Raw genomic sequence first — 23,680 nt, 5'->3', positions numbered from 1 at the left:
CATCAACTGCGTCATTAGTGTCTCCTTGTCACAACATTTCGTTCCACTCAATTTGATATTGATGCTTTTATGCATTAATGATTAGCTTAGGATGATAGAATATTAACATATACGTGACTTAACTAAAGTGCATGAATAAATGAATAAATGAAGTAAATCCAACCTTAGTTACACGCGAAGAAAATTTGAATAATGTTCAAATATTAATTATAAAAGGGATTGAAAACATTTTACTCTGGTTTAGCGAGGAAAGTTCATTTTAACGAGAAATAAAGTAAAATAATTGAAATATCATTATTATATTGATATAGCCAAAAACAAACCATGAAGTATTCAATATTAAACGTATATAACTTTCTTCTTCTACATTAATTTTTTATTTATTCAATAAAATTGATAGTTCATTTGAATAATGCTCATTGATATTAAGAACGTAACGATACGTAAGCAATACGACTACAAATGGTTTTTGCGATGTCTCATTGTAGCAATAATTACAGTCAGATTGCAAATTATAGGATACAAAACTATCCGATACTGATACAGCGAGAAGGATCCGACAAACTATTTTTATTTTATTTTGTAACCTACTGGAACTTTCAATTCAAACAATTTTTTGAATCTAGAAAACATCTACCATTATAGCACACAAATCTTTCATCTACCGCTCAAACATCTCAATCATTTTCCTATCGTAGTGAGGTTACAATTTGACACAATCAAAAGTAATTGTATTGGAGGGTAACATTTCTGTTTAAAATTTTATTTTTAGTTCTAATTCGATGAAAGTGAAAGAAATTAAATGAAGGTGTTGACTCGTGCGATAAATGTCACAAAATCCAACGTCGTCTTCTAGATTAGATAAAATGTATACAGAGACAAGTGTGTAGGCGGTTTGGAGTCGTTAAATCAAGATGCTATGCCAATAAAAGAGTGATTAGGAATTAGGAAGATTCTGACGTCAGTGCTGGGACAAGAGGCGTGTGTGGCCCAACGTAATAAGATCGTTTCATACGTGATAAAATGTCAGCTGGCAGTTAGCAATACGATCAGCTTTCGGGATGCACGATGTCCTCGTATAGTGTTCGAGAAATGATCCGACTCAGCACACACGGCCTCGTGTAATTTTTTCGTAATTTCGTCGAGTACATCGAACAAATAAAAAGCCACGATAGACGAACGTTATTGAAACCGTGATCGAGTCAATCTATATTCTGATCTATTATTCATAGTGGACTCTCATTTTCTCGATCAAAGTGCAACTACACGGAGATGAAAGTAATGACGCGTGTAACAGGAAATTAATCGACAACTTTTTAGCGTTTCATAACAATGCTTATTAATAATAAAACTTGAAATATTACTTTTTTATAACAATTCATTCGAGAGACGAGAAGAGTAATGTTATAAAAAAGAAAGATAGAAAATTAATATGATAGTAAAATAGATAAAATTAGAAAAAAACAAATTGTAAATTATGTTCAATATTCATATTTTAATTAATTAATTAATTGCAACTAATTCATTGCAATTAATTTAATATTTTAATTAATTGTTATCTCTAATTTTTCATCTCTGAGAATAATAAATCTGTAAACTGCTTTGTAGTTGTAAAGAAAGAACTTTAATCTGATGCGCTTTTCGCACTGCGATTTCGTTAGAATGTTTAAACAACGAATCTAAATACTAAATACGTTCTTCAGAACGTGCCTCAACGTGCATGTGAACTAGTTAAAAATAAAACTTACCGAGCAACAAGTCTGAGCTTACAATTTCAGGTTCTTTATCGCTCGGAGTCCGCGTAAAATTTTCTCCTGCTTGCTTCACGAAAACCATCAGAAAAGAAGTATAAACTAATAAAAATATATGCGAGCACATGACACACAGACCCATTGTGGCACAGACGCAACGTTGCGTCACCCTGTCTAGAATTGTAAATCTTCAAACCTGATCTAAAATTAGAGCGGGCAACAATTCGTAGAAAATAACTGGATGAGTGTCCTCCAATTCCATTAAAAAATTATTGCTTCTCTGAATCACAAAATATTAGCAACCATTTCATTTTAATTACGGGCTTTTAATCTTTAAGTATAAATGATACTTCCCAAATGGGGTAAAAAATTCAATTTCAGCTACCGGCAATAATTTAATATTTTTCCAAAATGTACAATTCACAGCTATGAACTTATTTTAGTAAATAGAGTAATGTTTTAGTTCAATAGAGTAATGCATCTAATAATTTTGTTTATAATTATTATTTAAAAGAGCTTAACACTGCTTTCTAATGTAATACAGTAATTCAGAAACTTGATAATAGATTTTCAGATATAAGTACCCAGTAAATAAGTTGCTATGAATTTTCCACCAAAATTTGTCTACAAATTCCGATCCATCTGTTTCCGCATTAGGCTCGGTATTTGAATGCAAAGTTTGCGGGCAAAATTCCATGCCAAATCAGGACCAAATCGAAGCCAAACCTTGACTTCGTTGTAGAGGGCAGGTCGGTCGCACTGAGAGCAAGCTTAACCTTGTTCTAAGAGTAAACCTTGCTTGGAAAACGGTCGGAAAACGGAATTAAATTATTAAAAATATATGAAACTTAAAATTATATAATTTAGAAGTTTAAATAAAATTACACTAACGAGCAAAACTGAGTCTACACTATTTGAAGCAACATAACTTTTTAAAAATTGGATCAAATGACTTGAATTTTATTGAGAAGTTAGAAGGATTAGTTTATTAGACGAGGTGTAACAAATTTTTGAAAAAAATTTGAATTGGTCGGAATCGCAAAAGAAATAGTAAAAGTTGGTTTTTTTAGCTTTTTTATCTGAGCCTGTATTGAAAATTTAGAAAATGTGTTTGATTCGCTTGAATAAATTATATCCATGCTGAAAATTTCACCGATATTGGTTAATTCGTTTACGAGTTATAAACGCTTAAATTGGCACTGGTGGTTGATGATACCGCACCACACATTTACACTCCATGGACGCTGATTCTGAACTTGCCTCAGCCAATGTGGGTTTTCCGCAGACCAATAATGCATATTGTGCTTATAAAAAATACGATGACCTTGAAATCTCGAAAAAAATGACCTTGACAAAATATTTTCTCCCCCTGCCATTTTTTCTATCATACAAAATAAGCGATATATTAGCTATACATACTTATATATATATACAGTTACAATTTATTAAGACTGTTGAGGAACAAAATCAATTCCCATTTGGTTCCTGTGTCTTGCAACTGATGCATTTTGCATGAAAATCTGCAGTCTAGTAATTACCGTCGCTCAACAAAATAAAATTTTAAATAGAAAAAAGCATTTCAGATATTCTACTTTTATTATCGTTCTGCGCCAGCAATTAAGATGGCGGCGAAAGAGGTGGAAAGAGGGCATCAACAAAATTCATATCTCGACACTGGGTGTAGCGAAAATTCTGCGACTCGTTCAAAACAAAGCGTACGGAGTAAATGTACTCACTATCGGGAAATTGCACGTAGCGCAAAACACTATGAGCAATGGCGGAAGGATTCGTGGGAGCGAAGTCCGGGTCATCGATGTCGAAGGACAAACTTTCCTCGAATTCCGTCAACGTACTCTCCATGGTCCTCGAAGTATGTAGCAAGTCGATCTTCAGCACCGGATCACCCTATCAAAACATCGAGAGAGAAAAAAGAAATCAAATTTTTACATGCATGCTTCGCTTACCAAAAGCATAGATCAATAGCCCTAAACGAGGAATATCGCGGAACTTGTTGCATAATAATCACCAGCGTTTCTCGTGTCATTGCTCACGTTTCGACAACATAAAGAAACCACCTGGAGTTTACAAATTATGCTAAATTATTCTTCGAACAAGTATATAGCGCACATATATACATTATTTTACGATAATCAAATGCGTAACAGTGTCAAGCTACCGGCTGAATTTCACTTTCAGAGGTTACCGTATGTTTAAACTCGTTTATTTATAAAAATAAAAAAATCATTTTATATTACATTAAAATATAATAATAAAATAATCGTTTTATATTTTATTTTTATTTTATGATGCATATATTACAGTAAAGGAATCCGCACTGGTCGCTAAATAAATAAATTTGTCGGTGCTACTTTTATCATTCGTATCAGTTCGACCAGTTAGTATCAAACACTTCACTCTTCGAAGACGCAAGGTTGCGGGTTCCGGTTCCTTTGCACTCGGATGTCCTCTCTATGGGGACATTATGGGTCTAGAATCGATGGCTACGAGTGCAAAGGGTTAAATAGCATTCATAATATGTAGTACAAAGACGTTCACCACGGTTGCCATGATAAAACATTTCTACATATTGCAAGGGTACGCGTTATCATAATGCCCTAAGCTCTGATTGTATATACATACATTATGAATAATAATACGAGGTCATTTCACGGAGCAAGTACGCAGACTCTATTTTATTAAACACTTTCTCCTATTGTCTAATCGAACATTATTCTATTATACTAACCAATTGATACGACTTTCACACGGGTCCAATCGATATTATGCTCGATCCCGAAGTATACATATGTTTGTCCGAAGGAATTACGTCACATTCCACGAGCATACATTATTCGCATATCTAATACATGACGTTTGATCGGCATTTACACATAACGAGCTTTCGAACAAATCGCATAGTAATAAAGCCCTATCGGACACAAAGAAATCCGTTTCTTCTTTGGCGAGAACTAAGCTCTCAGTTTTTTTTTTGTTCTTTTTCTTTTCTTCACCTGGCAAGACCTCCGAAATGAGAAAATTATGAGAAATTCCATGGCCGAGATTCGTTGTCCGTAGACCGTTTCGAAAGTGTAACAAAGACAAGAAGGACCGTTAAACTGGAGCGAACTGCACCCTCGCGGGCATTCGTAACACGAACCGACCGTTAAATGGGTCGGCAGCGTCGTTTATAAACATCTAATGTCATTGACAGTGTACGCGCGTGTCTAATAGTCGCAGTAACTGTGGTCGGTTGTATCCGCGGGCCGTTTTGTAGTCACATGTATAGTCACGGCAAGAGATGTGCAAGAACCCGAAAATATCGGGTACCCGATGATCGGGACAGATCGGCACAGGTCGGGAAGGTATCGGGATCGAGACGAATTGGGTTCTCGAAAATTTCGGGATTCCCGAAAATATTGGAGAATCACTATACATTCGAGAACCCTAATATATACTCGGGAATCTCGAATATTCTTGGGAATAATTCGGAAACGTTCGAGAATCTGTCCCTATCTCGAATAAAATTCTCGATCCGTCCCAACGTGTTCGGGTTCTCGCACGCCACTAGTACCGGCACGAAAATGGTTTCGTTGGGAGAGTTCGTGGAACCCTTCGAGAAAAAGGCAAGGGCTACTATGTACGGAAAAGGAGTCGAGAGACAGGGAGAAAAAGATGACAGGTTTGCACGTTAACAAACAACCGGACTCGGAGACGCACGCAAAGCTGTTTCGAACTAACCGAATAAAAATCTTATATTCAAAACTACATCAATCTATTCCGTACGTAACTTGACACCCGTGGTCAAGGCTCTTTGTCTTAATACGTGATTAGGCTGCGTATATTTACACACTCAAGATATGTCGAATTTTATCGAATGTAATATGTGTGAATAAAACATTAGACATTTAACAAATGCCTTGAAAATATGCCGTATTATTTTATTACATATTAGCAGAAACAATTATCGGTTGTACCACAATGTTTTATTGTTACGAGTACATATATTACTGATTCTAATTGCGCTAAAACCGTTTTGTACCTGTGTCACGTGGTTGCAGGTTCGACTATCTATGTATGTACACCGCAGCCGTTATTTGTTACTGTATCCTGGTGAGTTATTTGATAGCACATTATACACCACAAATTAGTAAAGAAAATATCGGGTATTATAAAACAAATGGTACACGATTGAAATTCATTGAAGATCCTAAGTACAACTTCATTATCATAAATATGCATTTGCCAGCCATTTATGATGGCAGGTTCTTATAAATTTTTTGTAAGATTTTTATCTAATACATTTTTTTAAATATATGTTGCATTTATCGTAATCGACTCAGTGGTTGGATATCGTGAATCTTGCTTTTCCGAACACGAAATTTCGAGAAATGTACTAAACTATCCGAATCGTTTAAGCCATAAGGGTCAATTAACGCGAATGCTTTCGAGAATCTATGCTAGTGGACGTATTGAATGACACACGCAGGTAATGACAACAGATACTACGCACCACAGAAAATGCTTACGATGAATATAATAGTAGACAAGAATATGGGACAATATTAAAGACATTCTACAATCCAAAATCAATTGAAAGATCGTTATCCATTACGCACATTGTAGCATAATTGGTAAAACGGATCAATTTCGTAACAGACGAATATTTAGAGAGCGCTCCGTGAAGTTTGCGTCGGTAACAAATTAACCGTTAAATTTGAAAATATTATATTTCGAACACACAGTTACTATACACATTCGAAACTGTTAACTATATTTTATATACTACGTCTAGATATTATTAAAAATATTTAAAACTGCAACTAATTTCCAAAACCTTCAAAGAATTGAATTAATATTTTTTTAATTTATAATATACAGCAAAGAAATTTGTCTCATTGCGGCTGTCGTATTCTTAACATTTTGATATAGTAAAATGAAGGGTCTTCATTATTCGAAGAAATTATTGATATTTAATGAACTAAATAATTATTAACATTTGTTTGCTAATAAGAAGGTGATATTCGTACCTGTTTTATGATTTCTGTAACCCGACAACTTCTTGTGAACTTCACGATCCGTCGACACTGACTTTTCGAACGATTTCGCGTTAGAACACAGGATGCATGCCTTTACAACCCATACGTACCGGTGGCCGATGGTCGACTGACACTTAACTCACTATCACGTGGGAAATTTGTCGCAGACACTCGTGCTTCTATTCTCAAAGCAAAAAATCTATCTCTTACGGACGGTCATAATGTCATTGAGAGTGTTCTTCGCAATGAATTTTAACGAACACGACTGGCTCTCGAAAATGTTCAATTAATCGCCTTTGTGTCAGAAGTATAGCAAACACCGGAGACCAAATTACGGGTCTGAAAGAATAGCAATCCTTGCCTATAGACACGTCTCCGCGGCTCTCCCTTCCCTTCGGATCTGAAATTGTGATTTTCACGTATGTACTTCGAACTTCTTAGTATCTACGGTTCACTGGAAATGAACAAAAGCATCTAGACCCGAAGCAATTTCTGTACTTTATTTTACTGGTACAATAGGTCCTGCACGTCGTTCTGAATAAACGCTTAAAAAGGATTTTAATGTATTTAAGATAAAAATTCATAGGTAAAATATACAGAACACTAAAAACATTTGAGCAATTTGAAACCTATATTGTAGTTTATTAATTTACAATTTACTAACATTATTATGGGATTCAATGTATTTAACTCCTGTTTCTTATAATTGATGTAGATAAATTTTATTTTTCAAAAGGATCCTGAGTGTACATGTAAAATATAAAAATAGAGATTAATATTTGATACAAGCATCATGATAAAAACTTAATGTTATACATATTTGAAATTAAAAATGATTGAATACTATTAATTAGTTTCGTTCAATGAATTAAACAATTAAACCAAACTTTTTAAATGTCATCTTACATTTTTAATACATATTTTTAATACATACGAATGCATTTTACATAACATTTATACAAGTATAATACAGAAAGTACAAAAATACGGTCTGCACTTTTTAGTAAACAATTTTAAATTAATTACAGGTTAAAAGATTTGTAGTTGCAAGAATAAAATCAGTATAAATTCGTTTTATATCGAAGATAATCTTTAGAAATTTCTTAGATGAATCAAAAATATGCAATCCAAAACATTTAAAAAAAACAATCCAAATATAGAACATAGACGTTCTATTAGTACATAGGTCCAAATCCTGTATAAAATGCAAAATAATTAGAAATCCGTTTATAGAATCAATAAAAGATCTTGAATCCGTACTTACTAGGATTGGAGGGTGTACGTAATCTATCTGGAAGTATAAATCTCGGCGGAGGAAAGGGTCGTAGCATCATAGGAGCTTGCCCTCGAATTTGCATTGGATTTGCCATCATAATTGGCCTTGGAGGGAAATGCTGAAATATAATAAATTAGTATTCTGTATAATAAATTGGAAAATGTTTATCATCACTAATATACGTACACTATAATAAATGGGAACAGGAATTTGCCCGAAATAATGTGGCGGAGGAACTCTTTGTTCCCTAGATCCAGATCTGTCCCTCCTATGTCCATAGCGATAAGACCTCTCATCCCTAAACAGTATTTATTTATTTATTAAATTTAATTCACTAATGCATCACATAGAAAATATTACTCCATAACACACCTGTGATGAGAATATCTATCCGATTTCCGTTCTTCCCTGTCCCTCGAACGCGAATGGTCACGACTTCTTCTGTTTCGCTCTTCTTCAGCAATGTGTGACTCAGTACGTCGTCTCTCCTTCTCTCCGTATCTATCACTGTACTCTCTACTTCCGTTCCTGCTACGATACCTTTCCCTAAACAAATAATATAATAACACAGTGGAACAAATTAAAAATGTACACAATATGCAAAGACTTACCTGTCGTCTCTATAACTTCTTCTGCTTTCGTGTTTCGTGTCCTCGTGCCTAAAAGAGAAGAAAAAGTTAACACACCAATCGATTTTCCAAATATTGCTTACATTAATCATTAGTGAACTTAATATAATGCTAACCTTAATAACTAAACTTATATCTATAGTACAATACTCATATAAAATCCATATTTCTTTGTTCATATCCATATTAACTTAGTTTAAGTATATTAAACTACCAAACACTATCAAAAAATGTGTATCAACACCTGGCTATATACAGTGACTCAAACAATTGATCAAATGTTTAATTTTGTTTCAATTTTGATTTAATTGAATACATGTTAATAAGATATGTAACAAAATATTTTATTATAATACATAACTTAAATATGTTACACATTTTAAACAAAATGAAATGAAATTAACAAATTATGTAATGATCAAATTTTTGGTGTTCTATTGGGTTCAGTTCGGGAGACTATGGGGGCCAGTCTAAAACAGTAAAACCATGAGCTGTTAACCATTCTTTGGTGGTATTTGGTGTATATATATACACATGTGTTTTTGCAGTTTTACAAACACTATCTTTTGTTAATTTATACATGTACCTTTCTATTGGTCATTAATGACATCAATTTTTATGTATTTTAAAATTTTGTGCATCCTATCGATGTTTTTCAGTAATTTTCATTAAAAACATAAATAGATAGAAAATTAATTACGATAAAGCTAATTTACATTTACATAAATAAAGCAATCCGTAAAATTTATTAGAGTAATAAAAAAAATTAGAAGATTTTATGATCATTACTTAATTATGCAACATCAAATTCCATAAAATATTCTTTCCCCCCCCCCCCATGTCACCGAATTTTCTTATGAAAATATCAGTTATTTATGTAAACAGATTTACCAAGTAAGACCAGCATTTAATATTGTACATTAAACCTGTAAACTCCTTATATTGGAATACACTGTCCCTTACACTTTTTTAAAAGTCATGAGCAATAGCACAGCAATAATTACAAAATGCATTAGAAAAAAGTAAGAAAGTAGCATAAGCTGTGCAGTTTAAAGACAAAGAATATACAAAACCATAGTTAAACAATATGTAAAACAAAATTTTCACATTTGAAGTTACTTACCCACTGCTATTTTCATTAATATTTATGTTCTCAATATGTTACCTGAATATAACAGCCATATCAAGCAATACCAATGCAAAATTTAATGAATACATATTCTAAAATATTGTGTCTCATTGTTTATGAGAATAACAATTTTCTGTTTCAATAACAAGTTTCTGAGTTTAAAAATTTCACGCAAGACAGTTTAACCTAGTTTTAAAACCGATTTTACTTCAAGTACAAGAGGTAAAAGCAACGCCCTCCACACTCAAGATATTTTATGTTTTTGCATCGCCCCTCAAGAAAGTCTACAAGTTGACCATTATTATAAAAGCTAAAATATAAGCCATGGTATTAGCAAAAGCAAGCAAAAGCATACAATCAGGTACATAGCAAAGCGTGTCCGTGTCCCATGTCGTCCGTTCTCCTTACCCTTGGGAAGCATTAGTCAAGCTAGAACAAGACAAACTGTAATAACAAAAAACAACACATGCCTAAGAACAAGCTAGTAGCACATTATGCAACTAATATAGTTCTGAGTCTTAAAAGATCAAACATAAACATTTAGACACATAACATGTACAATGGCAAAGAACATTCATTATACCCACATTTATTTAAAAATTCTTCGAATTATGTGGCAAAATACTTATCAATAACATATCCATATTAACACTATGACGTCCGGTGGCTCCACGTTGGTGCCATGCGAAAAATATCGGGTAAGTGCCGGTGGCTCTACACCGACGCGACACGAATAAATCTAGATTAGACGTGCGGACGGCATAGTGTCAAAATTTTCAAACCTTATCTTATCTTATAACTTATAACTAAGTAAAAGTGTCTCATATCAGTTAGCTGACACTAATCGTAACAACTTTGCTTTCTCACAAAGAAGCATTGCCAATACAGGCACAAACCTGGAATGACGAGATAATGTACGTCGAGGACTGTGACTTCGGTTTCTGATTGGGCTCAAAGACGCCGAGCGTTTTTTAAACGTTTTCGACTTGCCGTCTAAAAATTAAAAATTGTACATTTGTCAAGTGGAAGTCGCAGTCCAGCACAAATGAAATGTAAAATATGTAATTTTAAATTCTTCAATACCTAAAGTGTCATTATTTACAGTTACAACAGTACGACGTTCTTCAACTTCTTCTGTTTTGGTGACTACTCCTTTAATTTCTTCCCTCTCAAATATTGGTTTCGATCCCTCTCCTATAGTGACAAATTTTTTATGAAGAAAACAATTTCAATATATATGAAATAAGCAGTTAAGCAATACTGGCAGCTATGACAGACCTTGGAGACGTTGAAGTTGCTACTCAGAGAAATTGACTACCTTCGCAAAATTGTAAGCCATCCATATAAACAATCAATCGTATTATTGCAAATTGGTAAAATAAATCAATTTTTGCTAATGTTCATCGCAATGAACAAATTATATATTAGTACAATTACGTTATAATTTACATTTAGTTTCAAGTATTTCTTAAATGAACGTTATGAAAACATCTGAATAGATTATGTTAGTGTTTACAAATTAGATTTTTTGTTTAATTGTTTTCGAAACTCTTTCTCAAAATTAATATAATATCTGCAGATAGATGTCAATAGCTTACAACTTTCTTCAGTGCCAGAATCAACATAATCAAATGTATAAAATGTATTATTATCAAATGTATAAAAAATAACTCACATTTGAATATTTATAGTATAAATTAATAAAAGATCATTTTTATAAAATGCATTTTCTCTTCAATTCTAAATTTACATTATTATACTTGAATAAGAATTTCAACTTACACCAACATTTTCTTTATACAAACCATGTTAAGTACTTTTTCTATTGAAATCGATTTTACTTTGCAAACTAATCATAAAGTTCAGTAATTTTTTCAAATTCTTAAATTTTTGAACATTTATCCAATAAAAAGCCAGGTAGAAAATTATTATTAACCCTTTGCACTCGAGCGGCGCCGATACGGCGCCCGCCAGATTTGAAGTGTCAACTCGAGCGGCGCCGATACGGCGCCCGGCTGATTTGAATCGGATTCAAAATCAAAGAACTTTCGATAGAAATGAGGTAGAGTGATGAAATTTTTTTTTAAATTAAAGCTGAAACTTTGTAGAATAAGGAAAAAATAAGGAGATTATGGTACGAACGTTTTTTAACCTTGAGAAAATTTGTTAAACTTGAACAATTTCAAGAAAACGTGGTTTTTCCAATACAACGCGCGGAAAATTTTTTTTAACATGTTATACACCATTTCCCATAGATTTTTTCACGCTGATTTCAAATTTGGTTTCAAAATTTGTCTACGACGTCAGGATTTTGTAAAAAATAGATTTTTGTGACAAAAACTAATGAAATCATTTCTATCGAAAGTTCTTTGATTTTGAATCCGTTTTCGTCCAAATTGCCCACTGTGTGACGCTGCTGCGGCGTTACAGTCTTTTTTTTTGGGTCATGGAAATTTGCCTCATCAATTCTTACCTTCTCTACAAACAAGAGAAGACTAAAAAAGGGAAAAAGCCACTGAGCCATTTGAAATTTTTAAAAACACTTGTTTAGCAATTGAGAGGAACATATCGCCAGCATCGTGAACAAGCGTCTACGTCGCATTCTGATGACATTAGACTCAATGGAAAGCTGCACATAGTACTTAAAGGGCCGAAAAGGGACTGTAAGGTTTGTGCTGACCGTAATACGCCTGGAGGTAGGCGGGAAGTAACATATTATTGTGATACGTGTCCTGATAAACCTAGGTTGCATCTTAGGCATTGTTTTACGCAATATCATACAAAAACTAATTATAGAGTATAATATTTCTCAAATTTTGTTGTTTTTGATATAAAAATAAATAAATTGGTGAAATTTTATTATTTGTATACGTTTGTTTGTTGATAAATGATTTTAAAGTACTTGTAAAATGTTTCCCTAATTTGGCCGAAATCGTCTCGAGTTGCTGGTTTGCGCAAGCGAAAAAGGCCTCGAGTGCAAAGGGTTAATATTTTTTTCCAAATAAAAAACAAATTTTAAAAAATGGAATTAACTGTTTCTGATACATCCTTCGGTTAAACCTTCCAAGATAACATATCTTCAAGGATGATTAACAAATCTTCCGTATTGATGATTTATAAATTTCAATTTTCATTGTAAATAGTAAAACCAACATCCTTTCTCCGAATCAATTGAATGCTCTAGAAACCACCAATTTGTATACATGTTTTTGTTTCAATCACAGAAAATCGAAACTTTTTGACAGTAAATGAAAAAATTAAGAAGGCTAAGACTAAAATATTATACAAAAGTGTAATAGACAACTTTTTAGTTTAATATTGTCTCTTTAGTTCAAACATCATAAAAAATCTTCATAGTAGATCTTCAAGTTGTTGCCATTGTAGCAAATGAAATATCTTTTGAAAAGACAAGAGCACTATACATTATACATCATGCACACATTCCCACACCAGAACATCCAGAAGATACACAAAACTTGTATGTATAGATTTATGGAATCTATACTATTCTTTGAAAAATTAACTTTTACCAACAAAACTTGCGTTGTTAATATAGCTGAAGCATAATTATTTGTGCAAAACCATAATTAAAAGTGTACACACAAAGACAAGCAAAGGATATGCGAAGCAAAGCATTAAACACTCTAAATAAAAAATATTGTGCTTACATATGGCACATTACGTGATCGCGACAGTGATCCAACGTTGTATTCCAAATTTGCTACATCCTGGATAAATTAAAACCAGTTATTAACATTGCCAATTAAAAGCACCCTTGTATAAGTTCTTGAATATCATGGACGACACGTTATAATATTGAAATCCATAATCTTCAGAATTGTAAAAGTTGTCGGACAGAATTCTCCCATCTTCAAATGATGCTAATCATGATGTAACCATGTTGAAATATTTATCTGTAGCTCAATAAAATATTGCAAGAAATAATCTCAGCAGATTAAAAATAAGAAACTAATACACGAATAACAATGAACTTAATTTGTACGAGAGAAAGAAAATATCCTTCACACATTTCAATTTGCCAATTGTGACTTGTAGGAAGTCCTAGAAATATTCATCTTCAGCTGATGCTATTTTCCATTTCAAGTACTCCTTCATTGAATAACTAAAAAAGTTCTTAAAAAGTTATAGTGTGAAAACAATAATTTACCCGCTCTTCTTTTGACTACTACATCTTCAGGATTGATAATATCTCGCTGAAGATCTGAGTCAGTTGATTTTCCAGGAATATTTCGATGAATATCTACTTTAATTCTGCGTAGCTCAGCTGCACTAATCTTTGTGCCTTCGGGTCCTTTAAATAATGGTACAGTTCCATCTACTGATTCTAATCTGAAATACAACCAATTTTTAATGACAACATACTAATCTCCTATAGGAAAATAAAGCATTCTATAATTTACAGTATATCTCTTTTATATATCAATTTTAATAACTAAAATTTCCTAGACCACGTTATATAACCTTACATGCATAGAATAGATTTCAGACTCTAAAATAGTTATGCATTCTTAATCTATAATAGATTTTCATTCAGTTTTATTTACCTTTCAGAAAGAATTGGAGTGTTTGTTGTGCTAGAAGTACAAGGTCTTCTAGGTCGACTTCGTGGAGATTTACTTCGGCTCTTACTTCGATTTGGAGGTTTCGGAGGCAGCAAACCTTTTTCACGGGCGCGTTGCATTTCATATTCGTAAATCTTCTTTTGTTTTAACCTCTCATGCTGCCGTTGTCGTTCTTGTTCCAGCTTCCATTCTCGCCTCCGTAGCATCTTCTTCTCGGTTGCGTCGTTTCGGGACGATGAATTTGGTTTCATTTCTGCAGGAGACAGTAAAAGAAGAATTATAAACGAAAATGATGAAAATTCTTTGTAAATTGATTGATTCTCAACCACTTTATAAGGTTATGTACGAATAATATTTGAATGCAACGACATTTTAAATGCAGAAAAAATTACCTGATGGCATCGAAAAATTATGTTACATAAGTACAACGAGATAAATGGAAAAATTTGCATGTAAATGTGCATATATTTAAAAATGAAAATAATTTAATCTCGCGACAAAATGAACGGCACATAGCAAATAACAGAATGGATGATTTTTTCAAACTGCAAGGCACTCAAGACTGCTCAAGGCTTTTAGGGTGGCTTGTATTCTTATAGGGGTACCTTGACAATCTTGTTGGAAATGAAAGGAGTGGGGATAATCCCGCGTAAACTCAAGCCTCACCAAAAGAAGAATAAGTAACTGCAAGGTCCTTAAGAAGGGTCGAAATGTTGGATGGGTCTTTGAAACTCACAGCCCTGTTCCAGGTAGGTTCCCTTAGGCATCAAATACAATAACTTTTATGGTTTTAATGTCTACCAGGTGAGCAATGTTCCTTCCAGAAATATTCAAATTGGCTTCTACATTTGTACAGTCATAGTGACTCTCTTTTTAATTCACTCCTAAAAATACATTATGATTCAGAAACGAAAAAAATTTAATTATATCGTCTTTACAATGATAAGAGTCTCGATTATAATATTAAGAAACAAACATATAATAATCTTATACAATCTTTTTTTATAATAACACAAGAAATGCACACATATTACAGTAAATTCTTGATTATAAATTACAACTTACATTGAAACCTAAGGATATCATCAATGATTCGTTACACCTGAAAGCATTAAGACTTTATGAAACATTTTTCTGTATTTTCAATGTAAATAATTCGAAAAAATATTGAAATTATTTATAATCATTTAGAAATTCAATATCTTGTACTAAATCCTTAATTTTAAGATACTTATTACTATTAGAACGGATCATTTCCAAATATTATTTCACACAAGATTTTATTATCCATATTTTATTTCGCAATACTGAAACCTATCCATATGATATTTTGCAATACTCAAATCATATCTGTATTTTATTTTCCAATACTGAAATCTATCCATATTCTTTTTGCAATACTCAAATCATATTCATATTCTTTCTGCGACACTCAAATCATATCCATATTCTTTTTGCAACAATCAAATCAAATCCATATTTTATTTTGCAATACTTAAATCATATCCATATTTTATTTTGCAATACTCAAATCATATTCATATTCTTTTTGCAACACTCATATCATATCCATATCCTTTTTGCAACATTCAAATCAAATCCATATTTTATTTTGCAATACTTAAATCATATTCATATTTTATTTTGCAATACTCAAATCATGTCCATATTTTATTTTCCAATACTGAAACCTATCCATATTTTATTTTGCAATACTCAAATCATATTCATATTCTTTTTGCAACACTCATGTCATATCCATATCCTTTTTGCAACAATCAAATCAAATCCATATTTTATTTTGCAATACTTAAATCATATCCATATTTTATTTTGCAATACTCAAATCATATTCATATTCTTTTTGCAACACTCATATCATATCCATATCCTTTTTGCAACATTCAAATCAAATCCATATTTTATTTTGCAATACTTAAATCATATTCATATTTTATTTTGCAATACTCAAATCATGTCCATATTTTATTTTCCAATACTGAAACCTATCCATATTTTATTTTGCAATACTCAAATCATATTCATATTCTTTTTGCAACACTCATGTCATATCCATATCCTTTTTGCAACACTCAAATCAAATCCATATTTTATTTTGCAATACAGGTAACCCTCCTGTAACACGGTAGATAGGTTCCTAGAAAATGCAGTGTTGTATGAGACCCAGAGCCAGTACAAAAAGGAAGGTTACGAACCGAAAACTTATTAAAAACAAATATTTTTTTTTATTTTTAATTCTACATAAACAACTTAATTTTTATTAAAATTATAAATGTATGTACAATACAAAACAAACAATATTATTTTAATTTAACGCAACTTTAATTTAATTGTAGCTGTGTTGTAGGAGGGTTCCCGCAATTTATGAATCGTGTTATAGCGAAACCGTGTTATAAGATGCCATGTTGTAGGAGGGCTACCTACACTTAAATTATATCCATATTTTATTTTGCAATACTCAAATCATATCTATATGATATTTTGCAATACTCAAATCATATCCATATTTTATCTTGCAATACTAAAACATATCCATATATTTTTTTGCAATATTCAAAAAATCATATCCATATTTTATTTTGCAATACTCAAATCATGTCTATATGATATTTTGCAATACTCAAATCATATCCATATTTTTTGTTTTGCAATACTAAAACATCCATAAAGTTTTTTGCAACACTCAAATTATTAATACATTCTGCGAGGTTTTACAGAAATTGTTATATTGTTTAATATATTTTATTTAAGTCTACATAATCATATGTCAGGAACGAAATGTATATATAACTCGTCACTATGGCAGTATGTATGTAAGTATTTATTTGCTCCACTAACATCCGAAATTTCAAAATTTTCTGTAAAACCGAGATCTTACTATTTCTTTTTAAAACCTGTGTGTTTATACTAATCTCACTTTTGTTACATTTACAACGTAATACATATATTTTTCGAAATTTATCACTATGCTCGTTAATATTTGAACTGATGAATTATAAATGTATACTAAATATAATACATAATAAGAAAGTACGTAACTATTTTACTTTATTTTACGTATTATTTTATTTTAGATGAAGCATAAAACGTATAAATAAATGTGTTTACCTTTAAAAGAATGTAATTCCTGTTAATGGGTGAATTATCTCCGATAATGGGTGAATGTAATCTTCCAAAATACTGTTTCTCCATTATAACAATTTCATCACGAGGTCAAACTTCCAACTGTATTCGATACTGGTTGATACTGGTCTACGAATAAGAGCGTCCATGCATTTGCATCGGTGCATTCGGACGCAACGGCATCCTACCGCAGTGCCATCTATACTACTCAAAACTCGATTTTCAACAATTTGATTCACGATAAAAACTTGAAAATACTATATAGATAGTTGCAATTACTATTTCCTTAGATGGCGGTATAAATTACATGTTAGATTAATTATTTTTTGTAGCCGTTAAACAATGGATCGATTAACTTTATTCATTAAAAATCAAGGTTACATAAAAAATTGTTTTAATAAATTCAGTTCTCTTATTGTGGTATCTTTAGTTTGCAATTAGTAATATATTGACAGAAGCAATATAATTAATGATAATAAACGTAGTTTCATACGTAGTTTCTACGTATTAATATACGTAGTTTCTCATGTGTGGTCTTCCTTGACATCTGTAAACTAAAGAAAGAACACAAAATATCGGTTTAATTTGTAATAAAAAATGTATTAATGTAGCCAATTGTTTTTTGAAATACTTCATAGTAATATTGAGCAACAAAATTCATCAGGAAATGAGTAATAATAAAATATTGTATAAAACAGCAAATTAAGCGCAAAATGTACATAACAGCGCCTTCTATAATGTTTATCACATCTTTATGCATCGATCTTGCACTATAGAATCATATAATTATTATGTTCTAATGAGAGTTTGAGAAAAATATATCCCACGATCAGAGAAACACTATAACCACCTAGCGGTAAAAGGATGAAGTTAAACTGTTACAGAGAATCATAAAAATTACTGAAAAATAGATGAAATTAACGTAAAATATGATTACATATTAACGGAAATGATGTTAACGTAATTATTATAATTTCTTAAAATTATCATATGAAATAAAAGTTATTATATACCATGGAATGAGTTAAATATGTATTGAGTTTTTGAAAAGATCACTTGAAGAACATGGTGGTGCCATCTCATGTTGATTGTAACAATTGTTGCCATACATGGCAACTCTATCCATTTTTTCGCGCCAAATTTACTGTCTTATTACATGTCTCCTCGCAAATTCCGTTACAAATACGGTATTATTTATGCATAGTTAAAAGTTAAGTTTAAGAAATTGAAAACCATCATATGATAACGTTCAATTGCTTATTAAGGAAACGCATTGCTGTATTTACAATTCTTGCTGCATAACAGCGATGTAGAGAATCTCATCGTACAATTTAGCTCCTTCGGAAAGATAAGTTTTATTAAGGATTATTATAGCGATTATTACCATGTTTATTTAGCACTGATATGCTACATGTAACATGTATAGTCACAACTAATTTGGTCATTACTATAGTGTCTTAATCATAGTGACTCAGAATACATATTTTTTACGAAGATCCGTTGAATAATCGAATATCATTATAATACATTTAATACATTTATAATAATATATAATATAATACAAATCAAAGTTTTTATCCTGAAACTAATGTATACAGTCAGTCTCATCATTGATCATCATACTTCAAATCAGAATAAATTTTTTATAAATGGATGAAAATTGCGTTTAGTCTGAATTACGAAAATAATCGTAAATTTGCTTTTCACAACCTTTTTATTTGGACTTGTAATATTAAAATTTAAAAAACGTGTTTTGTGGCTTCATAAATATAAGTTTTATATATATACATGCTGAAAATTTCATTGAAATTGGTCCATTGGTTTACGAGTTATAAATTATTAAAATGTTGAAAATCTTCATTACATATCATCCGGTAAACTAATATATCAAGCTTGGCAGAAAAATTGATGTGTTTCGATCCATGTATAGAAACGCGTGTTATTCTGATTTCGAGCGTGTGCCATCAATTATGAGACTGACTGTACATAGTTTTATTGCTGTAAGATTATTTCGCCATGCACATTATTCTCTTCCGATGCATCGTAGGCTCGTAGGTCAACACGTCTGGGTTTACACGCGAGAGGTAGAGAGTAGAACCGAAGTATAAAATATCGTTATGCGTTCACCAACGTGTTACGAGCTTCCATCAATTCTGCTTTGCGAAAGAATACCATTTTCTTATCAGAAATTCGATTTGCAAACATCGACGCTGATGGAAAGGCGAAATTCTACATAAGCGAAAATAGATTTTCATCAAAATCGCTGAAATGTAAACAAGTCGCCATGCTGTTTCTTCAGTTTCAGGATCAAACTCGAGTGTCATGGCCACGGCTGGGGAAAGTTTTACGATGGCCCGTGCGTTCGACTCGCGTTAAAAATCGTTTATAAACACGCTTCGCGGTAAGAATGTTAATGGGGGGGTGGCGTACGGTCCTCGTTCATTTTCTTATCGCTTGGAAAACGTTGGGCTAGCTCGCACCAGGAGCACAGTTTCGAAGTGTGTACTGTCAAGCGAACATCCGGCCTGTAGGGATTCGTGCAGAATCGGCGAAGAAAAACCACCGTACAGTTTTACGGTGTGAAGGGAACGGAAACAGAGGTTAGCTTATTGAACACACTACCCTAGTCAGTTAAGATGGTGGTGATGATGGTGGCCAGTGGTAGTAGTGGTACAAGTGATGTCATTGATATCAATTTAGTCGGAACATTTAACGAAGAAGCAGGAGAAGAAAAGCGATTCACATGAGTGGCAGTGTTTGCGTGTAATACTTTTATCTTATCGGTTCCGTGGCCAATACCATTTAGTTGTACGTCAATATGAAACCGCTTGTATGATAACAATTGATAACTAATTTAATATTGTATATACACGGTAGTTCATATAGGGTGTTATACATAAGTGATTTTCTTTGAAGCTATCGAAGAGAAATTTCTATTCTTACATTTCGAAGTTCACAGAGATCTTCTCTGTTACACGCATCGCAATTGGACCGTATTCAGGTGACAGTGATTACACATTTCAGGTTTTTCATTACAATAGAATGACGTCTAAATTCCGTAAATTGTAAGTAGCTTTGTCAGAAAGATGTATCGCATCCTGAACTTGTCACACGTACAGTTTTTGCTGTCAAAACTGCTAAACAATTTTTTTAACCAATATTCAAAGATTGACGTTCACTCATAATGTACATTTACTTGTAACAATTTAATTTGGCGTATGCCGTAATCCTGATTACGATTATGAATATTGTAAGAAATTCGAAGTGTTGAAAAATAGAAAGAAAAAAAAATCGTTGCTGTTGCCGATGGTTCCAAAGAAAATATATGTACACTATATATGGAACACCCTGTATTTGTGTTCCTCTAGTTCTGTATGTATTACCGTTCTCTCCCATACTCCCTCCGCCTTCTTTCTCTCCTCACTCGGCGGTCGGCAGTTCTTTTCCTCCTCTCTCTGTTTATTCATAAGCATTCGAGTACTTTATACCTTCACTTTGTTACGAATGAGTCTTTCAAAGAATAAGATTGCGTGGCGTGGAAAATACGGGTCCGTTGCGACTCGGCCGAAAACTGACGTGTCGCTCGATCGTATTTCATTATTACATGAATTAAACGGTACGATAAACGGAGGAGCAAATATGCGGAGCTCGTAAATTCGTGTCGTGTGTTGTTTATGGAAGGTAAGCAAATATGTATCGCAAGAACACGCGGAAATTACGGACGACTAAGAAATTTCGACATTTGACATACTTTTCTCTCCACCATAGTACATATTGCGAACGTTTTCGAAACTCGATCGCCCTCGAGCTTCGTTCGATTAAATTCGCATTCATTAAAGTTATTCTCGTGTGCGTGGTTCACAAAACGCAAAGTGTTTTTGCACGAACGGTTCTCGGCCTACCATAAATTTGTTTATCGATCGAAAAATAGGTCATCGAGATAAAGTAGGGGTAGACCTGTGCTGTGTTTCAGTGAACTCTGATGATTCGAAGTGCGTGAAGTTATATTGTCAATTTATTTTATAAGGTCGATGCTATGCGAGTTATATTTTTCCTTCGAAAAATCTGTGTTTCGCGAGCTGTCCACTTGTAAATCGGACTTACTCTTTCAGATTTAATAACACGATTTATGTATTAACTTCGAACGATAAGCGTTTTATCTAAGAGCAGATAAAATGCTTTTAGCTGTTTTCTTATTTTGTGCCTTATGATTAAACCGACTATTGAACGATCTGTGTTTCCATGAATGGTGGGAATAATAGTGTGCATATGTTTTCAACAGAGTTGCAGCGATGTCTAAGAAGACAAATTGCAACAAAATGTTGGTTCATCAATTGTCGTCTGTGCTACCTGACGATAGGCCAATTACTGCCATAAGCGTTGTTGAAGATATAGATAAGTGTCCACCAAATTTTACAGTGGTGAGTAACGCAAAATGTTTTATTGTGTATTTTGGCTTCATTTTATTTTATATGAAAATTATAATGACTTTTATTTCTCTTTATGAAACAGGTGTCTAGAACATATGATCAAGATACAGATGCCGATCTATGGAGGGAAAGTGGGCTATTTATTAAGAAAAAAGGGAGATACATATGTTTTTCAAAGTCTGAAGGATTACCTCATTGTGTGGTGGAGGATCTAGCAGTCATTAATGAACGAGATACTCCTCCCGAGGGATTCAGCATGATTTCATATACTGTAGATTCAAGTGAGCATACGTAAGACTGATCAGGATATTGTTTATTGGAATAGCATTTTTGTCTAGTACATTTTAACAATCAATTTTAGTGCAGAAGGCATGGAGGAAGAAACAGCTGTGCTATAAAGTTAGGAATAAGGAATTATGCTCTAAAGCAGTTACAGATATTATTATATGTAGTAGGGTTATGCATAAGGTATATCCATCTAAAATGGCTCCAAATGGTTTTGTAGCTGCTGGGTACGTACCAAGATTTTTTACCTTGTGTGAATCCACATTAACATTTATTTACCTACCAGTTGTATATAACATATTAACATTGCAGTGTCATAAATGGAGTTTGCGTTTGCTACAAAACTGTGGATATTGCAAATGGGAATTCCAGCTCACAATCATATGTTAATATAGAGTAAGCATTCATTTTATTAAGAAAATTGTTAAATGAATTTATAGTTGTGATCACTGTTCAATGCCTATTTTGTTATTTAGTTTACTTCAAAACGCATCTCCTAATCCATCGAATGGGACTCCGCATAGAGTAGCTCCTGAAAGGCCACCAAAACCAAAGTTCTCACCAAAACCAACAAACGGAATTTACCCACAAATTGGAGGAAGTGCGGTAAAGGACGTAGACGAATCTTCCGACAGGGATTATGAAGTTTTAAGTCCTAATGCAAGGATCAGGCCCACAAGACCAGCCCCACAACCACCTACAATGTCGTCATCCGTAGGCGCCACATCGATTTATGGTACATTGCCAGGGTCTTCAGATTTGGATGGAGTTCCATTTGTCCTTAATCCACGTCTTAGTGTTCATTCTGAGTCCTCTATTGTAAGTAATCTTTATAGTCGTGCTATAAATGAATTTTCGTTTATTTTTAACCATCGCATTATTTACAGAATAAAATTCCTGTGATCAAAGTCTGGTCTCAGAAAGACTTGGACAAGGAGGTAACATGAAAATTTAATTAGTATTCTTAGCACAACAGTGTCATGACTCTTTTACGGCATTATATGTACATTTTTGCTTTCAGTTTTTTTACGATTTCCGCGCGGAAAGAGAAACTTGAAGAAGCCGCTGTGCCGAACTAATTGTGTGATTCTTCATGCAATTTTACAGCTATATCTATACATTTGTATTGATAATATAGCACTAGCCAAGTGTAATAGAGTGCCTGAACGAGTGATTACTAACCCGCGAAAATGGAATCCTTTTTAATATGTATCGGTGAGATGACGTTCAGATTTAATAATGTCCATTTTCCGATATACTTTTTTCTTCCATGTCCTATTTAGATTTTGATACCAGTGACAGTTAGTATTGTATTTTTATAGAGTTGCGTTGTATTTTTATAGATAGTAGAGGTTATATATAATTGTATCATATGTTCTAGTTGTTTATAAATCATTACAGAATATTTAACATTGTA

The 23,680-nt window shown here is 32.8% G+C and overlaps 3 protein-coding genes across 13 annotated transcripts in view; 1 reads left to right on the top strand and 2 right to left on the bottom strand.

The window, feature by feature from the left end:
• Positions 1–6,927, bottom strand: part of Pino (protein pinocchio) — a 136,100-nt gene extending 129,173 nt beyond the window's left edge. The window contains exons 1-2 of the mRNA XM_076803950.1: positions 6,780–6,927; positions 3,488–3,656 (exon numbers count right to left, since the gene is read on the bottom strand). Of these exons, the coding sequence (XP_076660065.1) occupies positions 3,488–3,611 (124 nt within the window). The 5' untranslated portion in view covers positions 3,612–3,656; positions 6,780–6,927. The remainder of the gene's footprint in view (positions 1–3,487; positions 3,657–6,779) is intronic.
• Positions 6,928–7,707: 780 nt separating this feature from the next.
• Positions 7,708–21,057, bottom strand: Fem (feminizer). Of its 5 annotated transcripts, XM_076803924.1 has the most exons (12): positions 17,534–17,659; positions 15,470–15,506; positions 15,071–15,288; positions 14,387–14,657; positions 13,990–14,171; positions 10,905–11,015; positions 10,718–10,814; positions 8,675–8,722; positions 8,436–8,609; positions 8,250–8,361; positions 8,052–8,181; positions 7,723–7,982 (listed from the first exon to the last, which is right to left on the bottom strand). In XM_076803924.1, exons 4-12 carry the CDS (start codon positions 14,653–14,655, stop codon positions 7,963–7,965), a joined length of 1,143 nt encoding a protein of 380 aa, XP_076660039.1. In that variant the 5' UTR covers positions 14,656–14,657; positions 15,071–15,288; positions 15,470–15,506; positions 17,534–17,659; the 3' UTR covers positions 7,723–7,962. The 5 variants fall into 5 exon arrangements, with proteins under 5 accessions (XP_076660047.1, XP_076660050.1, XP_076660038.1 ...); XM_076803925.1 differs by lacking the exon at positions 15,071–15,288 and having other exon boundaries at positions 7,724–7,982; positions 17,534–17,657; XM_076803935.1 differs by lacking the exons at positions 15,470–15,506; positions 17,534–17,659 and having other exon boundaries at positions 7,714–7,982; positions 15,071–15,163.
• On the top strand, positions 19,630–23,680 carry Mvb12 (multivesicular body subunit 12-like Mvb12). Of its 7 annotated transcripts, XM_076803893.1 has the most exons (9): positions 20,172–20,378; positions 20,465–20,613; positions 21,831–21,969; positions 22,061–22,259; positions 22,340–22,490; positions 22,576–22,659; positions 22,740–23,082; positions 23,151–23,201; positions 23,285–23,680. In XM_076803893.1, exons 1-9 carry the CDS (start codon positions 20,367–20,369, stop codon positions 23,318–23,320), a joined length of 1,164 nt encoding a protein of 387 aa, XP_076660008.1. In that variant the 5' UTR covers positions 20,172–20,366; the 3' UTR covers positions 23,321–23,680. The 7 variants fall into 7 exon arrangements, with proteins under 7 accessions (XP_076660023.1, XP_076660014.1, XP_076660026.1 ...); XM_076803908.1 differs by lacking the exons at positions 20,172–20,378; positions 20,465–20,613 and adding an exon at positions 19,630–20,148; XM_076803899.1 differs by lacking the exon at positions 20,465–20,613 and having other exon boundaries at positions 20,156–20,311.

The sequence above is a fragment of the Halictus rubicundus genome, chromosome 2 (genome assembly GCF_050948215.1).
Source record: "Halictus rubicundus isolate RS-2024b chromosome 2, iyHalRubi1_principal, whole genome shotgun sequence".
Classification (NCBI taxonomy): Eukaryota; Metazoa; Arthropoda; class Insecta; order Hymenoptera; family Halictidae; genus Halictus; species Halictus rubicundus.
This window is presented reverse-complemented; position numbering and strand designations above follow the sequence as displayed.